Consider the following 26,288-nt stretch of genomic DNA (forward strand, 5'->3'; position numbering starts at 1 on the left):
TATGAAATTTAGGTTGCGATTTACTGCGTTTATGAAAAACGTGAAGTTCGGAAGAAATTTGGCTTTTTGAGTTGTATATTGCATTGAAGCTGATAACGATTATAGAATATGCTGAACTCCAATAAACAAAAAAGTGAGGTATTCCAGTTCATATACTTTGAAAGAGAAGATAAAGACAACACCCGCGTGCTGATGGCAGTCGTGGTTGTGAGTTTCTTTGGAATGGAATTGTGCTTATAAGATTGGTTTTTGGATAATAGCTGAAAACTGAACTATGAGGATAAGTAACAACAGGTTATCAATACATTCAGTTTAAAAGGCTTTTTCGTTGAAAAATTAATTGGTTGGCACAATTATCTTTAAAATAATAGATCAATAGAGCAAATACTACTTCGGCTATTTCTATGATTATAGTGTTGCACTGGAACACATAAATAAGTAAAAAAGCAAAGTACCCGAATGATGCCCTACATTCAGGTTGAGTGACGCAGTCCTACCAAGCAGAGTCAAATTCAGATAAGTCCGATTGAGAAGGCAGAATATCTAGTAGTCACAAAATAAAGATCGTCTCTGTTAGGGGCTCAGAGAATCTTTATGATGGTTGGTCCAATTGAGAAGGTGGAGAACCACAATTGAACTTGACTCTGCAAGAAATGTAGAGTGTTCTTTTCGATAATTGATCAGACGGAGTATCGACCGCTATATCGAAAGCTTTTGTTAGTTATGAGTAGCTCCAATGAAAAGAAAACGGATTGCTTTCATGAGATATATAGTTCTCCAAATGACTACTAACTTGATGACGATAATGGATATCATTTCCTATATTGAAGCGAACAGTTTTTTAGATATCGATCTTTGTTGAACTGAATACAACAACATTCGTATTACGTGGATTTATATAAAAAATAAACAATACTTTGGGCATACGCCAAACGCTCATTATTTAGGGCATAAAATCATAGACTAAATCGCAGAGTTAAACAAAGTGGAATAACATAAAAATGGTTTTAACTTCACTTTTTTTCTGAAATACATCCATGAAGTCCGCGTTACATTTTTGGAAGATTTCAAAAATCTTTTGAATATGATTACATGCGTGAATATAGTTCAAGTATAGTGGCTCGAGATAGGAAAGTATTATTTTCCTGCACATACGACGTTTTAAGTTATCATTTGATATGTAAATGTGATAAAATCACCATAAAAGCTTGCGATCAGTTTACAAATTAAAAGAAGTTGCGGCAGTTATTCACCCATAACAAAAGACAATACGAAAACATCTAGAAGGATGATTATCAGAAAGTTGATAGAGTTCCTGTGACTTATTGAAAATTGAATTGGTCAAAATTTTCTATAAAATAATAATTAGAATGGTCACTTTAGTAAAGTAAAAAATATTTCAATGTAGATACACCCACGAGTAACAAAATAATACATCTAAGAAAAAGTGTATTTGCAGTTTCCATGTCATGAACATTTAAATTAGCTGTTATCAATATATTCATAATGAAAACCTGGATTACGTATTTTATGGAATTTTGGTTATAATAATAAAACAAGTGATAATATAATCGATGATGATGAACATATTTAACGATGAATTTGTATGTTGAATATTACCAACTCGGAACTGACATTTTGTTTCAACTTTCAAAATATCTAATGTTTGTAGCTCCGAATTCTAGAGTAACTTATGTACGTTGTACGTACACTTTGTTTTCTTTGATTTTCTAACTAACTTGTATGTCTTGTATGCAAATAAAGTATGTCTTTTTCTAAATTTTAACATCACATTGCTCAAAACAAATTGAACTGATGAGAAATATGGCAAATTGATTATCCGTTCATGAGTTAAACCATGGGAAAGGTAAACCTCAACTCGTTTCTAATTATTTAGAAGAAGAAAGAAAGTAAAAGATAAGAGAAAGGGAGTAATGTAGTGATAGACAGAGTATCAATAATAGATACCATAGAAGGCTTTGGTTTGTCATGAATGTCAAACCAATAGAACTGCAAATCAGTCTTCCAATGATTGTCAAGAAATACAGAAGCAAAAATGAAAAGCTGATGTATCATTCTCTGCTCCGGTCACAACAATAGGTACTCCGTTTTAGTTTTTAACCTAACATGAAGAGTGAGATGGATAAATTACAATATTTAGACAATTCAAAAAGGCTTGAAATTGACCTTTCTCTTCAAAAATTTGTATTCGCTCAATCGATTCTTGAATTTATTTAAAGTCCCAAAACAAAAACCGCCTCTAAAATTAAAATTTAAAAAATACTTAAGCGCCACCAGACGAGCTTTGTATTTCGTTACGTTATTGCCAACAGTATTTCTCTTCGTTTTGAACACCCAACGACAACCTACGGCTTTTCGGCTGGGTGGCAAACCTGCCACGTATCGTATCGTTGTCGGAATTCGATTTTATTTCATCGATTATTGCTGCTCTCCATTCATTATTCTATTCACAGGGGAAGGCATCATGCAAGTTCCTGTGCTTGAGATTATCCTCAAGAACGCTCAGGAACGAAAATTTCCTTCTATCCACTTAGATGATGGTTTCCCCTTCGTACACCCTTCAGGTCATTTTCAGATTCTGGAATCGATTCTCCATGTACATATATGCTCATCCTCTTCGGGAGGCCCAAAGGAATCTCACACCTCCTGTCGCCAAAGGCTTGCGACGTAGAGCCTCTCAATACACAGCACACGAAAACTTTGCATATCTGCTGATACAGTCGGTCTCAAGATTCAGCAAGCGATATACCTATGCTTTTCCTTCATTCTCGTACCGACGAATACAATTTTCTCAAATACCTAATATTCTCAAGTGTGCATACGACGGCTTCTTTTCGCACCACAGCTCGTAAGGGGTTTCATCAATGATGGATGATGGTAAACTATTCTGCAAATAATTTCCCGCGCAAATCACTTCGCCCCAGAACCGCTCAAGCCACCTTCTGATTCTTATACTGCCTGGATTCGCATAAGAGTCCCATGTCGATTTTTGACGATTTTGATTATCTGCCCAAAATAAGTTTAAAATAACCCCATCTTTAAGAAAAACTGATAAAATAATAGGCTTTGTTCTAGAAATTTGAAGATCAAAACCCATTTGTGTTGTCCCATCTTGCTATTTATTCGCATTCCAGATTTTGATACACTTTTGCACAAAAAATAAATATAATTATGGTCCATTTAATAGTTCCTTAGCAATGTATACAGATCTATACAGATAAAGAATATTATGCCAAATTTTCAGAAAGATTGCAGGTTTAATCAATTTATTAGATTTTTTGTATTTCTCCATATAAAACGAGTTTGAAAAATTCAATGGCATATTTCTCAAGTTGAAATTGAAGAAAACTGACATGGGACTCTTATGCGAATAGGGGCAGTATAGCATATGCAAAGCATCATTTCCACAAGGTATCTGTTCTTGCGCTCCACATCCATCATACAATTTTGCTGTTGTGAATAAGGAATAAATTGTATATTAAACCAGGATTCCGTTCGAAGTAAGATATTTTATCAATAAATTGCCCACAAACTAGCCCCCTCCATCAGTACGCTGTCATTTGGGGTATCGACCAAATTGATTTGTGAGTTAACGTCTTTGCCGACCGGACTTTGTGGAATTCTATCGACGTTCCCATCGGTGTCAGCATTTTGGAGTTGGCAACATCGAGGCGCATTAGCAGAACCAGGCGAACGATATCGAGGGCGATCATCGAACCTGTACCTGTGCCGCTGCACTAGGCACGGTGGCTCCGGATCAGAGAAACGACTGGTATGACGGCGAATGTGAGCAGTTAGTTGAGGAGAAGAATGCAGCATGGGCGAGATTGCTGCAACACCGCACGAGGGCGAACGAGGCACGATACAAACGGGCGCTGAACAGACAAAACTCGATTTTCCGGAGGAAAAAGCGCCAGCAGGAAGATCGAGACCGTGAAGAGACGGAGGAACTGTACCGCGCTAATAACGCACGAAAGTTCTATGAGAAGTTGAACCGTTCACGTAAGGGCTACGTGCCACAGCCCGATATGTGTAAGGACATAAACGGGAACCTTCTTACGAACGAGCGTGAGGTGATCCACAGGTGGCGGCAGCACTACGAAGAGCACCTGAATGGCGATATGGCAGACAACGGTGGCGGTATGGTAATGAACCTAGGAGCACGCGCGCAGGACATGCGACTTCCAGCTCCGAATCTCCAGGAAATCCAGGAGGAGATCGGCCGGCTGAAAAACAACAAAGCCCCTGGAGTTGACCAACTACCAGGAGAGCTGTTTAAACACGGTGGTGAAGCACTGGCTAGAGCGCTGCATTGGGTGATTACCAAGGTTTGGGAGGATGAGGTTCTGCCACAGGAGTGGATGGAAGGTGTCGTGTGTCCCATCTACAAAAAGGGCGATAAGCTGGATTGTAGCAACTACCGCGCAATCACATTGCTGAACGCCGCCTACAAGGTACTCTCCCAAATTTTATGCCGTCGACTAACACCATTTGCAAGAGAGTTCGTGAGGCAGTACCAGGCGGGATTTATGGGTGAACGCTCTACCACAGACCAGGTGTTCGCCATACGTCAGGTATTGCAGAAATGCCGCGAATACAACGTGCCCACACATCATCTATTTATCGACTTCAAAGCCGCATATGATACAATCGATCGGGACCAGCTATGGCAGCTAATGCACGAAAACGGATTTCCGGATAAACTGATACGGTTGATCAAGGCGACGATGGATCGGGTGATGTGTGTAGTTCGAGTTTCAGGGGCATTCTCGAGTCCCTTCGAAACCCGTAAAGGGTTACGGCAAGGTGATGGTCTTTCGTGTCTGCTATTCAACATCGCTTTGGAGGGAGTAATACAAAGGGCAGGGATTGACACGAGTGGTACGATTTTCACGAAGTCCGTCCAGTTATTTGGTTTCGCCGACGACATTGATATCATGGCACGTAACTTTGAGAGGATGGAGGAAGCCTACATCAGACTGAAAAGCGAAGCTAAACGGATTGGACTAGTCATCAACACGTCGAAGACGAAGTACATGATAGGAAGAGGCTCAAGAGAGGTCAATGTGAGCCACCCACCACGAGTTTCTATCGGTGGTGACGAAATCGAGGTGGTTGAAGAATTCGTGTACTTGGGCTCACTGGTGACCGCCGATAACGATACCAGCAGAGAAATTCGGAGACGCATAGTGGCTGGAAATCGTACGTACTTGAACTCTGCAGGACGTTTCGATCGAATAGAGTTCGCCGCCGTACCAAAATTAATATCTACAAAACGCTTATTAGACCGGTAGTTCTCTATGGACACGATACCTGGACGATGCTTGTGGAGGACCAACGCGCACTGGGAGTTTTCGAAAGGAAAGTGTTGCGTACCATCTATGGTGGAGTACAGATGGCGGACGGTACGTGGAGGAGGCGAATGAACCACGAGTTGCATCAGCTGTTGGGAGAACCATCCATCGTTCACACCGCGAAAATCGGTAGACTGCGGTGGGCCGGGCACGTAGCCAGAATGTCGGACAGTAATCCGGTGAAAATGGTTCTCGACAACGGTCCGACGGGAACAAGAAGGCGAGGTGCACAGCGGGCAAGGTGGATCGATCAGGTGGAGGACGACTTGCGGACCCTCCGCAGACTGCGTGGTTGGCGAAGTGCAGCCATGAACCGAGCTGAATGGAGAAGTCTTTTATGTGCAGCACAGGCCACTCCGGCCTTAGTCTGATGATAAATAGATAAAACCTACCGAGGCAGTGTAGACTCAACATACTTGTAATGTAGTTAAGTTGAGGAAAATAAATCAGTTGGTTGTGAACAGTGAAGGTAGTTAGACGTTTAAGTTTTTTTTAAAGAACTCCGTGTTCTCGAATTATAAACTCGCGCAATACTCACTTATTTTCCCTCCAGCATCATTTTTTTTCTGGAGCAGATGTATGACAGTAACAGTAACACCCACATATCGATTGCACTTCACAATGGATTATTTTCAACCCATGACCTTGATTTTTATGCATTATCGTCATCAATGCTTTTAAATCTCTGTGACCTGTGTGAAGCACCAGGACTTGCGCTCGGAGACGCATCATGGCAGGACATCGTATGTACTTTGAACTCCGTAAAACGCTCCGAACGAATAGAGTTCGCCGCCGTACCAAACTAACAGAGCTACAGAGCTCTGTGAAGGCCCGAGAATACTACCCAACAAAGCTTAAAGAGTATGATTGAAAAAGGCGGGCAGAAACGGTTCTAAGGCCTGAGATTTTTTTAAAACATGAATAATGTTCACGATGTGAAGATTGGTGCTACCATCTGTAAATGGTTCGCAAGTGAGTAATCTCCCAAATGAAGGAGAAACTTGCTTGGATCTGGCGATTAACCATGTTAATTAGCATTAAAACGGCCGTATTTGCTATCCATCGTAGGATTCTCTTGGAGTCTCAGGCTCAAGTTTAGTAAAACAGTCCGTTGGAACTTTCAAGCGCAGCTATTAAATGGAACAAAAACGTATGGAACTTAAAAAAAACTAGCCTAGCCAAAAAATATTGGAATAATTAATAAAACAAAGGACAAATACTGAATCTTTTGTATAAGAGTCCTGCAATAATGAGAGTCAAAAAACAAAGTACAAAACTAGAAATGGTTGTTGAGGCGGGTTCGCTTCTGCAACGACAATAGAGGCTTGTTTGTCACTGTGCCTCCGAGCAACTACGGTGTGTGATACTGCAGGGAATCATCGTTTCTCTTTTGCTTGATTAATGACTTGTGAGAGAAGTCAGATTTTTACTTTTTTGGAAAAGATGTTCAATTTTGATACACATAGTTAAGTTTGTCATTTAAGGTGTTTTTTTATATGAGATATAGCGAAAAAAGATTCGGCTGCCGGTGGAACTTGAACCCACATTATTCCATTAAGTACACGACTAAGTATCATGGTCCAATGCACCGAATGAACACAATGACGTTTGAGACGGGCGCTGTTTACTAAAAATGAACACTTGCATGAACTCGATGAATGAAAAAGTATTCATTCTTAGTAAACAGCGCCCGTCTCAAACGTCAATGATGAACTCGGTGCATTGGACCATACCTGATACACAGTATGTATAAGAAAAGTCCAACCCCGTACTGCTTTCCGTTTTAAATTAAATCGCTTCTAGAATTTTTGAGAAGAGTTTTAAATTGTTTTCTTTATGCTTCCCCGTGCAATATTTTTCTAATATCATCCTTCGACTTCTTCTTCTTCATGCAACCTTTAATCGCCAATACGACAAGTAGAAGCACATGTTTGTGATTCAAACGCATCTGTTGTTCAATTCTGATCATTCTGATACACATAGTTGGGTAGAGAGAAAAGGTGTGACATGTTGCCAAGGCAGATTCGATGGATACGCGGAATTGACTGATATCCCAACGTTATTAGTTGGCATGGAATAACTTCTCGCAAGGGCAGCTGTTGTATAATTGGTAATACGATCGTGTACTTAATGGAATAGTGTGGGTTCAAGTTCCACCGGCAGCCGAATCTTTTTACGCAATATCTCATATAAAAAAAACACATTAAATGGCAAATTGAACATCTTTTCCAAAAAAGTAAAAATCTGACCTCCCTCACAAGCCATTAATCAATATTAAAAATTACTGAAATAAACGAAAAAATGCAATAGAAATAGGTATTTGGGTTTGTTTGCACGGCCGTTTTTTCTATTCAGATTTAAAAGTTGTTCACTATAATCAGGAATACGCAATGCGCATGGCGCGCAAATGTCATATTTTTCTTTCATTCCAAAATAATCAATATTAGGACCTTTTTTCGCAGACCAATCGAAGACTTCTCATTTTAGGTAATGTTTTAAGTAACAAAATAGCAATGCAATAAATATTTGGAATCAATCATTATCCATTTTTAACAAAGTTTAATGATTTCCTCCAGCACCTCTCAAGTACCGTTACCAATCAGCGGAGTACGAGCCATCCCTATATCCCAAACGCGGCTCCCGTGTGAAAGTGGCGCTCGATAACGGTATCAAAACGCAGTCCCGAGTGCATCCGAGTCCCGGCAGCGCTCGCACGCTTGTGTGGGCGCTCCCATTGACGGCATCATGCAACATGGTGACGGAGGAGAACGACGAGCACCCGCATACCGAGGAGGAAAAGACACCGACGCAGGAAAAGGACAGTAACCTGCTGTCGCGGTCGGACAGCAGCGAGATCTTGATCCAGAGCAGCATGGATGACATCTTCGACGTAATTAAGGCCGGAGAGCTGTCGGAGGTGGAGAACCTGGTGGAGAAGGTTGGACCGGAAGCGTTGAGTGCTAGGGATAAGCATGGATATACGCCAGCGCATTGGGCGGCCTTGGATGGTAACGTGGAGATGATGCGTTACTTCGTGGAACGCAATGCTCCGGTTGATTTGCCATGTTTGGGGACGCAGGGTCCAAGGCCAATACATTGGGCTTGTAGGAAAGGTCATGCAGCTGTGGTTCAAGTTCTCTTGCAGGCGGGTGTTGCAGTAAATGCGGCTGATTTTAAGGGATTGACCCCGCTGATGACGGCTTGCATGTATGGTAGAACGGCTACTGCGGCATATTTGCTAGGAATGGGCGCTCAGAATCATCTAACCGATATCAATGGTGATACAGCGCTGCATTGGGCAGCTTACAAAGGGCATGCGGACTTGATTAGGCTGTTGTTGTACTCGGGTGTAGATCTCCAGAAGACGGATAACTTCGGATCAACGCCGTTGCATTTGGCCTGTTTGTCCGGTAATCTTCAATGTGTGAAGATACTTTGTGAAAAGCGCAACCTGGAGTTGGAACCTAGAGATAAGAATGGGAAGACTCCGCTGATGTTGGCTCAAAGTCATCGGAACAACGATGTTGTGAAGCTGCTGCACAACGAGATCAAGAAAAAATCTAGATGGATGCCGCCAATCTCGGAGCTCTGGAGCTTGCTGTTTGGAGGAGCTGGTGCCTCCAAGGGCCCGCTTATCTTGTTCCTATTTTCGGTTTTGATTTGGGGATATCCGATGTATATGATCAGGGTGAGTAGTAAACGACATATCCAGTATTTTTTCTATGATTTTGGGAGTACCTATATACTTCTCATCTTAACTTTCTTCAGTGCATCCCAATCACGTGGAACGTACTCCGAAGATCGCATTATTGCTTCATATATTGGAATGCGGTCATGTGGATTAGCTGGATAATAGCCAATCGTCGCGATCCGGGATATATCCCGCTGAATTCGGATACATACTACCGGGCCATCAAACAGATCCCATACTTTGACAAGTGGAAGAAACGTAATGTGATCCTATCGCGACTGTGCCACAGCTGTCGATGTCTGAGACCTCTGCGTGCTAAGCATTGCCGCATTTGCAACCGATGTGTATCGTACTTCGATCACCATTGTCCGTTTATCTACAACTGCGTTGGGTTGCGAAATCGCATGTGGTTTTTGCTCTTCGTTTTGAGTGTGGCAATCAACTGTTCGTTCACCATCTATTTTGCCTGCTACTGTGTTATGATCGAAGGATTCAGTTTACTATACGTGTTGGGACTAGTGGAAGCCTTCGTTTTCTGTGGACTTGGATGGATCCTCACGTGCACTTCGGTATGTATATGAAAGTTGATATCATGTGAACCAATAAAATCCAATTGTAATTTTCGTAGATTCTCCACGCTTGCATGAACCTCACAACCAACGAGATGTTCAACTATAAGCGCTACCCTTATCTGCGGGATAAACGAGGCCGCTACCAGAATCCGTTTTCCCGCGGCCCGGTGCTGAATCTGTTTGAGTTCTTCGTATGCTTGCCGGATCGCCAGGACGAGCAGGACTTCATGCTGGATGAGAATCTTTGAAAATTACCAAACCCGAGCGTGAAACGAAAACGACTAACCAGCAGTTAAACTAGCGTGCGCGGTTTGCACAGCTGGGTTGCATTTTGCTCCGCATTTTTCTCACTTCACATTCTGATAGATATTTACATACACGAACATCGCGGCATCGAACCGAAGATCAATCCAAACTTTACGCTTGAGAATCTTAGCGATTTGACATTGCTAATGTGTTAGTTGATATGTGAATCAGTCAAGGACTAGTGATATACTAAATGACAATTACGAGAAACAGACCTAATATTTGAAAAATTTATCGATTGAAGCGGTATATACCTTTTTGGGCAAACGACTAAATGATAGTATTCGCTGAGTCTAAATATACCTATTTTAATGCATCAAAATTTAAATGAATCAAAATCAGGAGCAATCAAATATTTTTAAAACTTATGTCTGTTTCTTCGTATTTCGTTGGATCCAATGTACTACGTTATACAAAACCAACAAACGAAATTTTAAGACATTATAATAATTTAAGGAAGTTCTTTCAATTCAAACAATTTGATTGACAGGTTCTATCATTGGTTATAAAATATCTTTATTACTCCTTCAAGAGTATTGCGTTTATGAATGTAGGGTTTTGCATCCGGTTTACTCAATAATCGTTTGGCATTTTTGTAAACTTTTTTCTTCAGATTGATGAAACTTGTAGTCAACGTTCTCGATTATATTACTTGAAACTTTATATCATAAGAGAAAGAAAATGGTTATATATCAAAACTGAAAATCATGCATTGTTGTTGAAATTTATATAAAGATTCATATGAACTAATAATGTTATGTTGAATACGAAATTTCAAATGGAAGTACGAAATACTTTCTAATGTTACGCTAAATTTTATCCTAACACCTTACACTGCCCATAATAGCTTAACTGTATCATATCGATATAGAATCCATATCACTATGGGACAGTTATGCTCGCAGCGACAGTACACAAATGTGCTTTAAAGTTTAGTTTACTCAATGTATGAGAGTGTTCGATAATTTAATGGATTGCACAAGAGATAGATTAATGTTAAAATACTAAGTATAAACTAAAATCATTCCGAGGCTACATAAACTATAATACAACTGAAAAATGAGAATGTGCGATTCAGGTAGTAATAAGAAACAAATTCCAATCAAGAAATAGTAATGTAATTCAACTTGCATTCGAAAACAAAATCAAACAATTTGAATAGGGTCCGTTAATGGCGTCAATATTCGTGATTTGAATGCGAGAGTTAACGTTAATTTAATTTGTTTTATATTAGCCCTTATCCCGAGAATTGATAAGCGGCAGTGATCACTCGTGAAGATTAATGAAGGGAAACGCGTATTAGCGTATTGTGACTGTTTCGGAAAATTAGATCACTCACACTAGATGTTAATGGAGAACATATTTTTGTCATACAGTTTATCTGCTTTAGTGCTTTGAATAAAAATTTCATACGAACAAGAAGTGTTATTGTCAATTTCATGAAGAGAAATAATATTGTTGATCAACAATTGTTTAGAGTTTGACTTCACGTAAATTCGATTAAAATGAAAAATTGATTTTGGTCATGAAACGAGCAGGTAAATGACAAACTGGATATCAACTTAAGTAAATGTATGGTTTTGGAAACCTGGGAAACTTCAATGGGACAAGCCTCCCGGAATCCAAATTAAAATCTACTCGCGTAAATTTATATCTGGTCCAAATTTCTTAACATTTGCATATTCGACCATGCACTGTGAATTTCTGAATGAATATCAGCCAGAGAGTATTTTTATTTGGATTTGAAAAGGATTAAAAAAATTACCCTTATAGATCTGATCAAGGCCAATTATGTTTTTTCTCCAACGCAGTGAGTGAGTCCCGCAAAACGGATACGTTTGTCATTCCACGATATGAGACCAGTCTTATATAAGGGCATTTAAAATTGCTGAAAATTTTAATGGTTCGGTTCAGCAACAGAACGCACCACATTACCACAAAGATTTTCTTCACTTCAGCGTATTATACTCAGTCATACATATTTCTGGCATCAATAGTTATTTTGAGCCATTTTCCTCAGCAATGAATATCCATAGAGAAAAGACTATTCATTATCAGGGCGACTGGAGAGGGAAGCGTATGCCGTCTGTCGTCGTAACTCAAGTAGAGAAAAATAATCTTGCTCCACGAAGTACAACGTGGGACTCAAGAAAAAGCAATCGCAAAGTCGAACCAAACAAAGTTTACCTACCTAGATATCTGGTCGGCTGCAGCGTCGATACATTCCAACTGGAACTTGGTTTTCAACTTAGTATTTTATTCGCATTTTCTTAGTTATTTATTGGAAGCTATTCTATGCCCGCCATTGCATAAGTATGTATCTTGTGTGGCAAGTACAATGGATACACTATGCGCAGGGTGTCGAGAAAGTTTCCAACCCGAAAATATCCTAGACCGGACCGAGAATCAAACTTGCCATCTCCGGATTGGAAATCGGAAGACTGCGGTGGGCCGGGCACATAGCCAGAATGTCGGACAGTAATTCGGTGAAAATGGTTCTCGACAACGATCCGATCCGTGTATCGATCATGTGGAGACGATTTGCGGACCCTCCGCAGACTGCGTGGTTGCGAAGTGCAGCCATGGACCGAGCTGAATGGAGAAGACTTAAAAATTGTCTATCAAACCTAAATCTACCTGTGCACTGGATTTAAATTTAAGGAATTGGTGTGCGGAAATGTATAGAATAACCAGATTTTGTTAAGCTCTGTTTCCCATTGTTTTTTTGCCACATGACAGAGAAGGCATATACCATTCAGTGCAACTTTTTTTTTAAATTAGATGATCGTGTTTCATAGCGAAAACTTGTACCATTCACAAATTGTTCTTTGAATCATTCGGAATTAGAAGCATGTATGCATGAGTATAAATAAAAACATCCAAAAAGAAGTAAAAGCGCAGCAAAAAAAAAAAGTTTTTTAATTTGGGAAAATAATTTTTCATCGGAGTTCGTCAGGTCAGCTGGTACTAAATATTTTTGCACCCCTAGAGTCAGTGTTGTCCTACACTCAGTGCGAAAAATTCTGCTCTTTGATTTTACTCCATCTAAACGATTTTACAGTCCTAACTAAGTAGGTGCAACTAATAGAGAGATATTTAAATTTTCTAAATGTCATGTCAAACTATTGAAAAAATGCACACCAGAGCCACAAGAGCGCGCGCGCTGAAAATACACTCCAGTGAAAACACTCCAGTGTATTTTCAGCGCGCGCGCTCCTGTGGCTCTGGTGTGCATTTTTTCAATAGTTTGACATGACATTTAGAAAATTCAAATATCCCTCTATTAGTTGCACTTATTTAGTTAAGACTATAAAATCGTTTAGATAGAGTAAAATCAAAGAGCAAATTTTTTTGCACTGAGTGTAGGACAACACTGCCTAGAGTACTGGCGGAATTGGCAAAGATCAACCTGACCACCCGCTCACTACGTCCCTGATAGGTGCGTCTCCAAAGCGTATGATACAATATTTTTGTCGGTTTGCGCATCCCGTGTTGTTCCTTCGTCGGATCTCAAGTTTATAAACAAATCAGTGCCCGAGAACATAAAATACAAAATGAAACCGAAACGCCACGAAGAAAATCAAAACACAGTTTATGTTTTGTGTTTAAAGAAGAGCAGTTTGAGAACAATTTCCGAAAAATCTAAGCATCTCATCAAACTTAATTTTCTACCGGATATCGAGGTAAAAAGTTGGTATCTACTAGAAATACTAGAATAAGAGATCGGCGAAGACGCCATCTTGTTTCCAATCGAACCGTCAAAAGCGGTTCCAATTCGACTTGTTTATTTTTTTCTTCCGTAAGAAGCAAGCAAAAAGTTCAAGTGCTGCCAGTATAATTTAAACGATTTCATGTATTTTCATACGTTGCCATTTTGTCAGTTTTTCACTCCGCCGGTCTCTGGTTATAGGGTTGCTAGTATCTACTATCCCTTGTTGCTCGTTCTCGCTAAGTGAGAAAAGAGAGAATATTGAAGTTCATTGCTATGAAAATTATCTCCGCGTTTCCACAAGAAGTAAGATGATTTGTGAATGTGACGTGTGTGCCGCTAGTCACGTAACCTTACCAAAGCTGTCCAACCTTATGCAGCGTACACACCAGTCAAGCAGTTTGACGAACATTGACTCCGCCCCCAAGAAAACGCTTCGGTTGCTGCTTTGTTTGAACGTGTGTGAAGTTGTTCGAACAACCATTTGACAGTTGGCGGCTCGGTTGGAAAAAATTGAAACGGTTTGATTTTGGTTTGAGTTGTCGGGGGCGGAGTCAAGATTCGCCGAACATGTTTGAGCATTTGTAGTGAAGTTGCACAAGCCCCCATATATTTTCTGATGGTTGGTGCTCAAATTGGCGCTTCGGTCGTTCGTGTGTGATATTGTTGGTCGAATAAATTGATTGTTCGTGACGCTGTTGGTGAAACTTGATGGATGTTTGAACAAACGAAAGGAGGAGTCAATGTTGGTCAAACTGCTTGACCGTGTGTACGTTCCACAGGGCTTGGATGAATGAAGTAATGAAGATGATGACCGATGCTTCAGCACCAGATATACTCCCGAGGACGGTAGCTTCATGAGAGAACAGTTTCAAAGTGCTTGGTGAAGAATGCTTCCTCGCTCCATGCAGAGAATATTTAACTCTCATGCCTCACTTATACCGAGTTGCGCATTTCAGTTGGAATGAATGTGTGAAAGAGAGGTATATGATGAATTTTCTCTCTTTCTCGCTAATATGGTTTTGTATTCACACAACACTCACTCGCATCTGAAACACTGCCGATGAACGAAGGAACCATCCTCATTTCACACTGCCCTGCTGAACGATGCCTCCTCGGCACTATCCGGCTTATAAAGATGCCACGTTCAAAACTCCCCACTTTCAATGTATAAAACGAATGCTTTGTATTTGCCTCTTCCCTTGTTCGTGCAGCCAGTAGCACGTCGTCGAGCGCACTTCAATCGGTGCACCGAAATTAAAACTTCACTGCGGGCTAAAAACGAAGCATTCGTTCGTTTTGAACGAATTTTCCAAGGCCTGACGTTCCATTACGAAGAAGGCTAAAAAACGTGGGCGGCCGTTCGCTACAGATGCAGAATTCAGAAAAGCGCGTACGCGAAATAGCACAAGGCAAAAAACATACGTGTTCCCTCATCGAACGAAAGAAAAATCTTCTGGAGTTTTTGCGAGGTGAGCATCGAGATAGCAGAATATTTGAGAAATAACCGAGCTGGTGATTGATCGATCGCTCTTTCCAACATAAGAGGATGACCTTCACTTTGGACATGTGGATATTCAAGGTCATCCACAATGAAATGTCTAGACCAACATTTGAAAAGGGCGTAACAGCCAAAATTTATTCCTTCTGATTCCTCGTCTACATATAAAGCTATCCAGCTTTTTACGCTAGCCATAAACTATGTGATCACCCCTCAATCATGACAATATATACTGTGTACAGATTTTATAACAGCATCATAGTAGCCGTATAATCGTATTTGTTTGGCAACCTGTCATGCATTTTCACATGCAGAGGTAAATTAGTTTGATTATTTTTGCCTTTCTCGTATACTAAGTACAGTGAACGTTCGCTAATTGGGGATTTTCTAGTTGGGGCGCTTTTTAGTTGGGGGTTCGCTAATTGGGGCGAAACCCAATTAAAAAGCAGCTAAACGTCAGAATGTGATGTCAAAAACGCGTTGACGTTTTGTTTCCGTGTTTGGCGGGATCGATATTTTCTAGCGTGTAAAATTTTCCTTTGTTCAATGCAAAAAGTAAACAACATTGACGCTTGTCAAAACGCCCCAGTTAGCGAACGGCATTCGCTAGTTGGGGTGAGGTCGTGCCCCAATTAGCGAACGATCACTGTATACGTAAAGGCTATATGATCGCTCCAAAAACAAACTTTTTATAGAAGGCCCGGAGACCCATAGTGTTATATACCAATCGACTCAGTTCGACGAATTGAGGTGATGTCTGTGTGTGTGTGTGTGTGTGTGTGTGTGTGTGTGTGTGTGTGTGTGTGTGTGTGTGTGTGTATGTGTGTGCGTCTGTGCGCACCCACCCAAAAAAATGTCACTCATTTTTCAGGTACTTATCCTTAACCGATTTACTCGCAACAAGTTGCAGTTTCCTATTGAAAATTGGTCAGATCGGACTATGGGCTCGGAAGTTATGGCCAAAATACCACATTTTTATAGAAAAATTGAGTAAAAAAATGTCACTCATTTTTCAGGCACTTATCCTTAACCGATTCACTCGCAACAAGTTGCATTCGACGCAGAATACTCTCCCATTGTTTCCTATTGAAAATTGGCCAGATCGGACTATGGGCTCAAGAGTAATGGCCAAAATACTATTTCTATAATGCACGAGAAAGGCACCATCACCGCTAGGTGGATTTATCAGGGTTTTTCAGAATAATACTAATTTTTAGTCCAACAAAAGAAATTAATTGCAGAATGAGATGCACTGAAGAAAACGCATAACCGAATTATACTTTTCTCTCAGCATTAAGACTGCACGAATCATTACTTTGAGCTCGCAAACTATATAACTTATTATGGAACTCTCGAAACCTCTTAAGTAATTTGCTCTTTTTAATGTGTTTATTTTGCGACTTCAATCCCTCCAATCCCCACGAGGCATTCTTTGCTCGTACTCATATCAATTCCGAAACCCAGCAAATTGCCACTCTGTCGTTCAACGTTCTCACAGTTTATGTATGGGTCAGGTCTCCATGTTCAGCATTTGATGCCGAATCTTAAGACACACCCAGTGGCCATCTATGAAAACCGCGTCGCCAGTGACATCAAATAATGAACAGTTTTAGAAATGCTTTGAGTGTAAACAAAAAATCAGAAGGAATAAATTTTGGCTGTTACGCCCTTTTCAAATGATGGTCTAGATGTCCATTAGGGTGGTTCAAAAATTCGATTTTGCTCCACGGCGCTCATTTGATTCTTTATCATGTTCTGAGTGTCCTCTGAAAATTTGAGCTCATTTGGATTAACCAACATGCGGTTTTTGCTGAGTGAAAGCTCTTGAGTATTCCTTTTAGCTATGTAGGTTTTCTTTTAACCTGCGCTTAATGGGGAAGCGTCATTAACAGTATAATGAAAAACATAATTTCCCCATACTAATTTACATGCAAACTTGAAACGGTTTGTGCTAAATCAGTTTTAATCCAAATGAGCTCAAACTTTCAGAGGACACTTAGAACATGATAAAGAATTAGAAGATGAGCGCTGTGGAGCAAAATCGATTTTTTGAACCGCCCTATGTCTATCCATGGATGATGCTCATCAAAAGCGTATGTGATTTGAGCGCCAGGAAAACTTTGAGACTTATATAGCAAGGAATTCAGGGGAATGGACATTGAAATGCCATTGCATTTAGCCCAAAAGCTAACAGACGCCATTCAAAAGCTCAAAGATTTTTTCTATTTGGAGCACATAGCTCTTAATGTTGAAAAAGATAACGCATCTGAATTACGAGTGGTGATGAAACCCGTCGTATATTGTACTGATGTGAAAGGTCTTATCGAGTTTGTGCTAAAGGAGAGGCAGATTTCGAAGTTTTCTACAAGATTGGTGCTGATGGGGGAGAAGGATCGTTCAAAGTAACCCTAGGGTAAAACGACCTATTATGGAGGGATTAGGCACCGTGTCAAAACAAAATTGATTTCAAAAATTCTTTAAAAATTACCTGTTGGTCTTTTTACACATCACAGTAGTCGAATAGGTTGCTCGTTAATTAAAGATTCGTAAATATTACATCAATAGACTAACGCAAAATGAACTCCCCCAAGAAATTATGACGTTTGAGCGGGTCGCATAATGAACGCAAAATGAACTTTTGTTCGAGAAGACGACCCGCTCAAATGTCAAAATCCATCTGGTGAGTGAATTTGATGAACTCCTGCACAGGTCTATTGTGCTAAACTTATGTTGTTTTGTTTTTATCACAATAAAAACAAACTACCACAATAATATGACGCAGTTGCCTATCGTTGCGACATTTGTTCACGGTCAGTCCTATTGTTGCGGTATTGCATGCAATTCTTATGGAAATTGATACCACAACAATAGGACCTTAGCACTAATAGGCTCAAAGGATTCAAATTTTTAATGAAAAATGTTGATTTTTCATAATTTAGAACGGAATTTTGTCCAACAAAAGCTGTTCTAGTCGTTAATTCGATGAGTTTTAGCGTATCCACAATTCTCGAGCAACATATGATTAGGGCCGAAAAACCAACAATGCTGATCGGAGAAAAATGAGGTTCAAGTTTTCTATGAGTAATTTAATTCATTTATTGAAGTTGAAGCTCATTTCATTGCAAAAACCAAGTCAATGCCATACGTAAATGGTTATATTAAAACATCAGATAAAGATTAATTGAAAAACTATTCGAAATCTTCAACATTTCAGCTAATACAAAAGTCGCGCCGTTTACTCGCATTACCGGCAACACGTCTGGTTTTTAAGCCGTTTGCTTAAAGCTAGTAACACCATCGGATTTGTTTAGATTTGTTAGCCAGAGTAGTTCTGCTATGCGATATATCAAAAACCTAGTAAGAATATACATTTTGAAATAACTTGAAGCTAGTTTTTCTAAATAAACAATAGGGTAATTGATCCGATAGTCGTGGGTGTTCCTATAGTTGCGGTAGTGTAGTTTTTGCCAAACATACGAAATAAACGCAGCAACCCACATTGTGTATCAATTAGTTGACCTGTCATCACGTAAGAGAAGTGAAAACAGTTTTGGATTTCCTGAAAAATCGGTAAAATATCACTGAAATACATTAATTCATTATCTGCTTTATACCAATAGTTGCGGTAGTGTTCCTATAGTTGGGAGTCCCGTATGGAAACAATGAGATTCGTAACTATAGGAACACGAATTAGAAAATATCGCAACTATTGGAACATTGCACCAATTGGAATTGGAGGATTCATTTTAGGTAATAATGACAGGAGCTGCTGTTATCGGAACACTTTTTACTCAAAGTATAGAAGATGAGCTTTTGAATGCACCTTTTTGGTAAGCGGAATGAACCATAGTTTCTACGCAAGCGAACAAACAGTGGTTGATAGGGCTTAGTTCCTCCACTATTGGGTCATTTACCCTATAAAGTGAACGGCCTAAAAACCAAAGCAAACATTCCGCATGGTAGTTAAGGGCGCCAACAAAGGACTTAAAAACCACTATGGTGGAAATGGTTCATGAGACGTTCACTCAAAATAGCAATAAATGTGTTTCTTAAGAGATATTAAGTACGGAGTTTTACCTACGATAAAGAATCATTTCCAAAGCAATCGTTTATGCTAGAAAATGAAAAATCATGGTTTTGGTTTATAAGCCGTAATCATATGTTACGCGAGAATTGTTTTTAATGCTATTATATCCAGAATGGACTATTTTAACACTGCCGCAACATTAGGACATACCACAACGATAGGACGTTTTACCCTATCTATTGTCGAAAAGTTGCAGAGCATTTGTAAAAGTGAAAAGGATACGGGAGCTTGCAGTTGTTCCCAACATTCCGTAAAAGTATATACATAAATATTGCGAAAGTTTGGTCAAATCTGTTGAAGCTAAACGAATGGGAAGTAACTGCGGCGGACGATCTCAAAATAATAAATTTTTTACTCGGATTGATGGGTCATAGCGTCATAGTGCAACATATCCTTGCCCATATTGTCACACTAGCAAACCTCTGCTTTCTCAACAATGCAAGGAACCGCGAACGTTGGGTTCCATCAACAATAACTGCGACAAGTGGAAAGAGGATGATTTTGACGACAAACAAGCGAAATATTTTTACAATTGTGTATAAAATCCCTTATTGTATGGCGTCCACAGTCAGAAAACTGTTTTGATTTGTCCACCACCCGTTCTCCATATCGTACTCGGGATTGTAAACGCCATCTACAAAGGAGTTGAAGCTATTAATTCGGAGGTTGATGAACGGTGGGTGAAAGCCAGCTCTTGCCAACGGCACAGCAAGTATGGCTTCACTGACCGTCAAAATGTCACAATCTGATTGATAAGAGGACCATTCTGGAAAATAATGGGCCACTTGAAGTGCTCAGAACCGTGAGAATCCAATAAATTGATTCTGTTCTTGTAATAAGATTATTTAATTGAAATTTACAGGTGCTTGACAACTTTGCAGAGGTATTTGCTGCATACCTGCAAGAAAAGTTGTTTGCTGGATACGATATCAAACTTGAAGAATTTGCAAAAAACTGGCTTCAGACTGGGCTTCCAAACAGCTCCAAATTTCATATCTTACTCTACCATATTTCAGAGTTTTGTAACGCTACAGAATCTGGATTGGGACGATACGGTGAACAGGCCAGTGAAAGCGTTTATTTTTGACTTTGGATTGACCTGGCAGAAATTGAAAGTTCCGGAGTCAGTACGACCAGTACGACGATTGTTTGCTTCGCTCCGTGGTTTTGTACTACAGCGATCACATTTAGTCATTTTTGCTTACCCAGCAAATAAATTCTGCTACATTTGTTTCAAAGCCGAATAGAAAATAATTAAAGTATCATTGAAATAATAGAACTTATTATTTATCAACCACTAACCAATCTACCAATAATATTTTCCAAGTGATTTAAGCACGAAATTTTTAAAGGTCCATCCACATTGAGGGCGCAAGGTCATCCATAAATCACGTGGAAACATTTTTGTGAAATACAATAACGCTCACTTTTCCTCCGAGATCTTTTGTTTCCATAACTTTGTACGGACTAAGATCTTCAGCGAGACTCCTCTCTCTTGCTCTCCTTCTCACCGTACCCCTTTTCGTCCTTTCTTCTTCTTCTTATTGGCATTACATACCCACACTGGGACAGAGCCGCCTCGCAGCTTACTGTTTATTGAGCACTTCCATAGTTAATAACTGCGAGGTTTCAAAGCCAAGTTACCATTTTTGCATTCGTATATCAAGAGGCTAACACAATGATATTTATATGTCCAGGGACGTCGAGGCAACATATTCAAAGGATTTCCCTGCCTCACAGATTGATTTATGCTGATTAAGTCTGTTACCCGACCGTTTATGAGAATTTGCAACTTAGAAAGGTTCATAGTTATTGAGAGAAAGTTGATGAATGTTTCGTTGATTCCCATTCTTCTTAAAGAAGTTGAAAGAAACCTATGGTTCACACAATCAAAAGCATTGCTCAGGTCAAAGGTGTTTCAACCGGTTCGACGAGTTTCTCCTATTTCATCACGCTTCTATATACGAGTTTACACTGTTGTCGCCCCTGGGAATCGATCATACCGGTTGAAATATTTCTTGACCTCCTAGATTTTCTGCCAAAAACATTGACCGATAGTGATTAAAGAAGTTATCTTCGACTACTTGTCTGTCCACGGTGCTGACTTTGCGAACGGTAATGTTGGATATCCTTGATGTTGTTCGCCGTTTACGTTGTTCGTTCAGTTGAAATATGGATGTCTGTTCGTTGCTCAAGTGTTGGTATGAAGAAGGTCTGAAACTTCCTTGAAACAGCGTTTCCGTCCTCAGCATAACTGCTTTAATTCGGTTTATTTCGGCTGTGCAGTCGTTATCCCTAAGGTTAACGTAAGTCCTCCGGAAGCTTGTGTAATAATAACGTTATACTGTTGATATTTTTTGGTTCCTTTTCCATTTGAAAGAAAAAAGAAACGAGCATTTTCTTGGCGAAATCACCACCTATCGCCCCATGACTGATACTATGGACTGGAGCGTTTCTAAAACGTCCATTTCCCTGAGAGCTCTTGGATTGTTTCAGGTGAAACAATCAAACATTGTTCAGCTTCCATGGTGGCCGCGGAGTAACGTATAAAGCGTCAAGTCTTCGGTTTGAACGAGCCTCTGTAAAGTTGAACTCATGATCGAATTTCTGGTTGAATCGCGCGTATTTATCACTGAATCAGATAGGGAGCTTGTTGAAGCTTCTGTTCTGGAACTACTCTGTTTAAAAAGTGCTTTCTATCATTTCGGTGGTTTGATCCAGATGGTGCATATATGTTTATGATGGTTACTGTGTTTAGTAGAGTAACGGCCAATATTCTTGAGTCCAAAAGTATCAGAATTGACAGTTGTTTGAATATGCATGCCAAATGATCCATATTTAAAAATGAATAATCAATCATTTTTATTGCAAAAAACCGTTTTTAGCAATAGCATTAGCATTGTTACGGTGTAATTCTTAGATTGGACACTAGTGATACTCATGCTTTACTTTTGAGATATTTATCTAGAATGCTATTAGAAATCAAGAAGGGGAGTGGTTCTTGATTCCAGTCTTGAACAAAAATAACAAAAGCATGAGGATTACTACCCCTGGCCACACCCATCTTCACCGTAACTAGGGAGAGGAAGGAAGTGTTGATGTAGTACTTACTTAATGAGAGGCCACCGACTTAGCGACACCCTCATAAGTACCACGGAGTTGGATAATGAGGAAGGTATTCGTTGGGTCAGGATTTGCCTGTAGCTGGCAATGTAACCGTGGTAGATCTTAACCCGTAACACACCACGTAAAGGTGTCTACCCAGCATATTGCAGAAAAACCGTTACCCAAATTTTAAAACATTATCTCAAATAACCCCTGGCTATCCAAATCGGCATGTCAGAATCGGTTCCGTATGTTCCGGGTTTTCCATCTGGGGACTTTCAGATAAGCAACAATATGATCATCGATAGAACCACGGAATCACTAATGATTTGATTGAATTGCCAGTTCTAAACACTAATTTAATAGAATCGTTACCATCTAAAGACACAAAGTGGAGAAACTTTCCTATTTGCATCTCACGGTTCATAAATTCATCTTATCTTGATATGCTAACTGCTGAAAAAAAAAACCGAATTGAATCATGGAGTCTCTCTTCTTTGAAATGTCTATGAAGGATTAAACGATAGCTCGGGCTTTTTAACATTAGTCGACTCTCTTAATTTGTCTAAATGTGGACTTCTTATGTACCGCCGGAATGATATTAGAGTTGTATAATTAAAATTAAATGTTTTTTTTTTCTTAAAAGTACAATTTGAAAATAATATTTTATGGTAAAACGGAATATAAAGATAGAACTTTGGCTCCAGATATCCGACACGTATAAAATCGCACATGCACGAGTGCCACAGTAATTAATGGAATTAATCGTCGACAATTACCTTAGCTATCGAAGCAAAAGTCGTAGTTCTCCGGTTCGGGCGGAATCGGCGGGGGATCCTTGCTGATGTCCACGCCCTCGGTATCCAACAGACGCAACTTGATCTCCATCGAGAGCAACGTTTCGAAGTCGTCATCTTTCTGCTTGCTCAGCATCGGCTGATCCAGTAGAGCGTTGATTCCGTCGGTCCAGTAATTGAAGGTGGCCTCGTCCGGAGCAACAAAGTCCAGCGTCTGCTGGTCGCTGGATTCGGCCACCAGTGAAAACCCGAGCGGGAAGGTGGACTTCTTTGCGCGCATTTCCTTCATGTGGGGGCACTCCTTTCCAACGAGCATCTGTCGGATGTCGATGACCGGAAGTTTGTTGTTCAGTTCTTCAAGGGTGGGCACAGTTTTCTCGTCGCAATCGCCATAGTGTATGACTTTATGGTTAGGTGACAGGCGAGCGTACCAGTACTTGTCCCGTTCGCGTTTGCCTCCACTGTATTTTGAGAATCGGGTCCCAACCACAAGGTAGCCCAAGCGTTGTTCCTTTATGAGTGACATTATTTCTGGTGTAATTTTTTCTTTCAACGACACAATCGCAGATGCCGTGGATTCACATTCCTCACGGGAAGTACGTTCTTGCTGGCGAAGGGTAGTGATGGTGTTATAGGTGAATGTGTTGATTTTGGTTTTAAAATCTTCAAGGGACGCGGGACGTCCTGTTATGCTGCGGGTGATCTGCTCGCGGACAACACTGAAAACTTTGACAAAGTCTTCCGTAGTAGCTCGCATATCCTTCCAAGTGCGATTTAAAACCACGATGCAAATGCAGAAAAATTCCTCGAACGGGTGATCGTGAGTGAAAAACATTGGATGGAAATCCTGTCCCTGCTCTAGAGAAGAATCACCTATACGAAGAATGTCGCACAAAACCTTAACGAGCTCGATGCTGGTTCTTCCGAAGGGGCACTCATGTTCATCGGCTCGGCAGCTGTTTTCATGTACAACTTTGGTGTAATTTTGGGTGTAGTTGCGTGCAAAATAAACCATGCAATCCAACGCAAGAACACCTGGAGGAACTTCCATGAAATCTTGCGCCGGGTTTATGTCACATTTGAAGCCAAGTTTTTTGTAATGAGTGGAATATGATCCTCCGTGCTGGCGACGAGCCATCACATCTGGTATAGGATCGATTCCATCCGCTTCGAATGCGATTCTACGTAGTTCTTTGATTTTCTCTTGCGCTTCTTGGTCTTGGGCATCAATTGGCGTTTTCATCGGTTGCTCTAGCAAACCAAGAATTAGCGTCTGCAAAACGTATAACTGATGGGCTATTTCGGTAATTGTTCCAGTTCCGGTTCCAGCTGTGATAACACTATTGATGACACTTCGATACTGCTTAGAGCTGAACGTAGCTGCAATCACTTTCCTTTTGGCATCGTCTGCCTTAATGAAGAGGGCATTGATGAGCGCTATTGTATTGACAGCGGAAGATGATGGAGAATCCTGTAGCAGTTTCAGTAGCATTTCCAATGTCACATCTCGCTCAACCAGAGCATAGTTGCTGCTGTTCTGAACAACGTTTTCCAAAATAGTAAGAGCAGATTGGATAATTTCCTTATTATTGCTGTTGCTTATAAATGCAATATTCCTTAGAATAAAAGATGGTTGCAAAACATCCCAAGACACTGTTCCGTGGTACATCAGCTTAACAAATGCGGATAATGCGAAGCTCAAAATATTTTCACCAAATTTCGGTTCCTCAATGGTGCTTACAATAAGATCTAATCCTTGCTCCTTAATAAATTCCAATGCAAATGTTATGTCTTGACTCAACCCGGGCAGTTTTTTAAGAACCTTCATCATCTCATCGACTTTTCCCGTTTGCAGTTTTTCCAGAATATCGCTTGCCAATTTCGAGGGCGAATAGGCCATTCGCAACACGGAACCATTTTTCACTTCATGCCGATTCTTCTCCGTCACGTAGAAACAATTATCGGTGAAACTCAGTGCGTAGTTTTCCGGATCCTGAATCACCCAGTACGGACACAAGTTCTGAATGATGGCCGTCAGGGGCTGACGCTGGTCAAACTCAATTAGCTGGGCGATTTCCAACTCGAATTGGACCGCAATCTTCACTACATGACTGTCACGAATCGCTGGCATTTTTGATGTTTTGAGTAACATTTAAACACGCACGGTACACTTTTCTCGCGAAGGAACACACATTGGCCACAAACGGAATGGGGTTTTAAGAGAAAATCTTAATTTTTCAGGCGATCGAAAATTTTCTTTTTCACTTCACAAAAAATATGCGATAAGCAGGATGTGATTAATCAAAACCAAACCACACACCCAATGAAAATAAATCCTAAGGTATGGAAATCCATATATTGTGTGCGTGTCTTTCGTATATGGCGAAAAAGCTTTCACTACTACACTCAGCGAACTGGACTATCGAAATTCATAACTGGCGCCTTATGAATCTTCGACTGATTATTCCACCAACAGTGATTCTTATACGCAGTTACCTTCCTGAGCAATCAAGCGTCGATGGGCGTGTGGTCTACATACCGGCCTCCCGACCCCGACGTCCATGATTCGAACCCAGTCTGCCGCACTTCACTTTTTTTCAAATGAAAATCATCATTCATAAGGCAACATATTGAAATTCATACCGATTCCTTGTGGCAAATTTTCATAAGGCGTTTGATTGAAAATCATACGTCCATTTTCTTCAGTGTACATTCGATCGCGCTCCCATACACTCAGCGAACTGGACTATCGAAATTCATAACTGGCGCCTTATGAATCTTCGACTGATTATTCCACCAACAGTGATTCTTATACGCAGTTACCTTCCTGAGCAATCAAGCATCGATGGGCGTGTGGTCTACATACCGGCCTCCCGACCCCGACGTCCATGATTCGAACCCAGTCTGCCGCACTTCACTTTTTTTCAAATGAAAATCATCATTCATAAGGCAACATATTGAAATTCATACCGATTCCTTGTGGCAAATTTTCATAAGGCGTTTGATTGAAAATCATACGTCCATTTTCTTCAGTGTAAGAAGCCGTGCAAGTATGTACGTCACCATTTGCTGTTTACATTTTTCATTATCCACTAATACACTTGCATTTGGTGTTCTTCCTCACCTTCTATCTATTCTCATTGCC

General features: G+C 40.3%; 2 protein-coding genes across 2 annotated transcripts in view; one reads left to right on the forward strand and one right to left on the reverse strand.

Moving 5' to 3' along the window:
* The window catches only part of LOC134213351 (uncharacterized), a 14,861-nt gene extending 2,548 nt beyond the window's left edge, over positions 1 to 12,313 (forward strand). Inside the window, exons 2-5 of the mRNA XM_062692339.1 lie at positions 7,838 to 7,862; positions 7,952 to 9,063; positions 9,144 to 9,635; positions 9,695 to 12,313. Coding sequence (XP_062548323.1) covers positions 7,838 to 7,862; positions 7,952 to 9,063; positions 9,144 to 9,635; positions 9,695 to 9,886 — 1,821 coding nt within the window. The 3' untranslated portion in view covers positions 9,887 to 12,313. The remainder of the gene's footprint in view (positions 1 to 7,837; positions 7,863 to 7,951; positions 9,064 to 9,143; positions 9,636 to 9,694) is intronic.
* Positions 12,314 to 13,155: 842 nt separating this feature from the next.
* On the reverse strand, positions 13,156 to 25,459 carry LOC134213350 (engulfment and cell motility protein 1). Its single transcript, XM_062692338.1, has one exon. The coding sequence runs from the start codon at positions 25,293 to 25,295 to the stop codon at positions 23,127 to 23,129; it is 2,169 nt and encodes a 722-aa protein (XP_062548322.1). The 5' UTR covers positions 25,296 to 25,459; the 3' UTR covers positions 13,156 to 23,126.
* Positions 25,460 to 26,288: the final 829 nt, after the last annotated feature.

This window comes from Armigeres subalbatus, chromosome 2 (assembly GCF_024139115.2).
Source record: "Armigeres subalbatus isolate Guangzhou_Male chromosome 2, GZ_Asu_2, whole genome shotgun sequence".
In the NCBI taxonomy this organism is placed as follows: Eukaryota; Metazoa; Arthropoda; class Insecta; order Diptera; family Culicidae; genus Armigeres; species Armigeres subalbatus.

Bases quoted from the DNA above. Each gene is read 5' to 3' on its own strand.
- LOC134213350 (XM_062692338.1), bottom strand. From the start codon at position 25,295: ATGTTACTCAAAACATCAAAAATGCCAGCGATTCGTGACAGTCATGTA.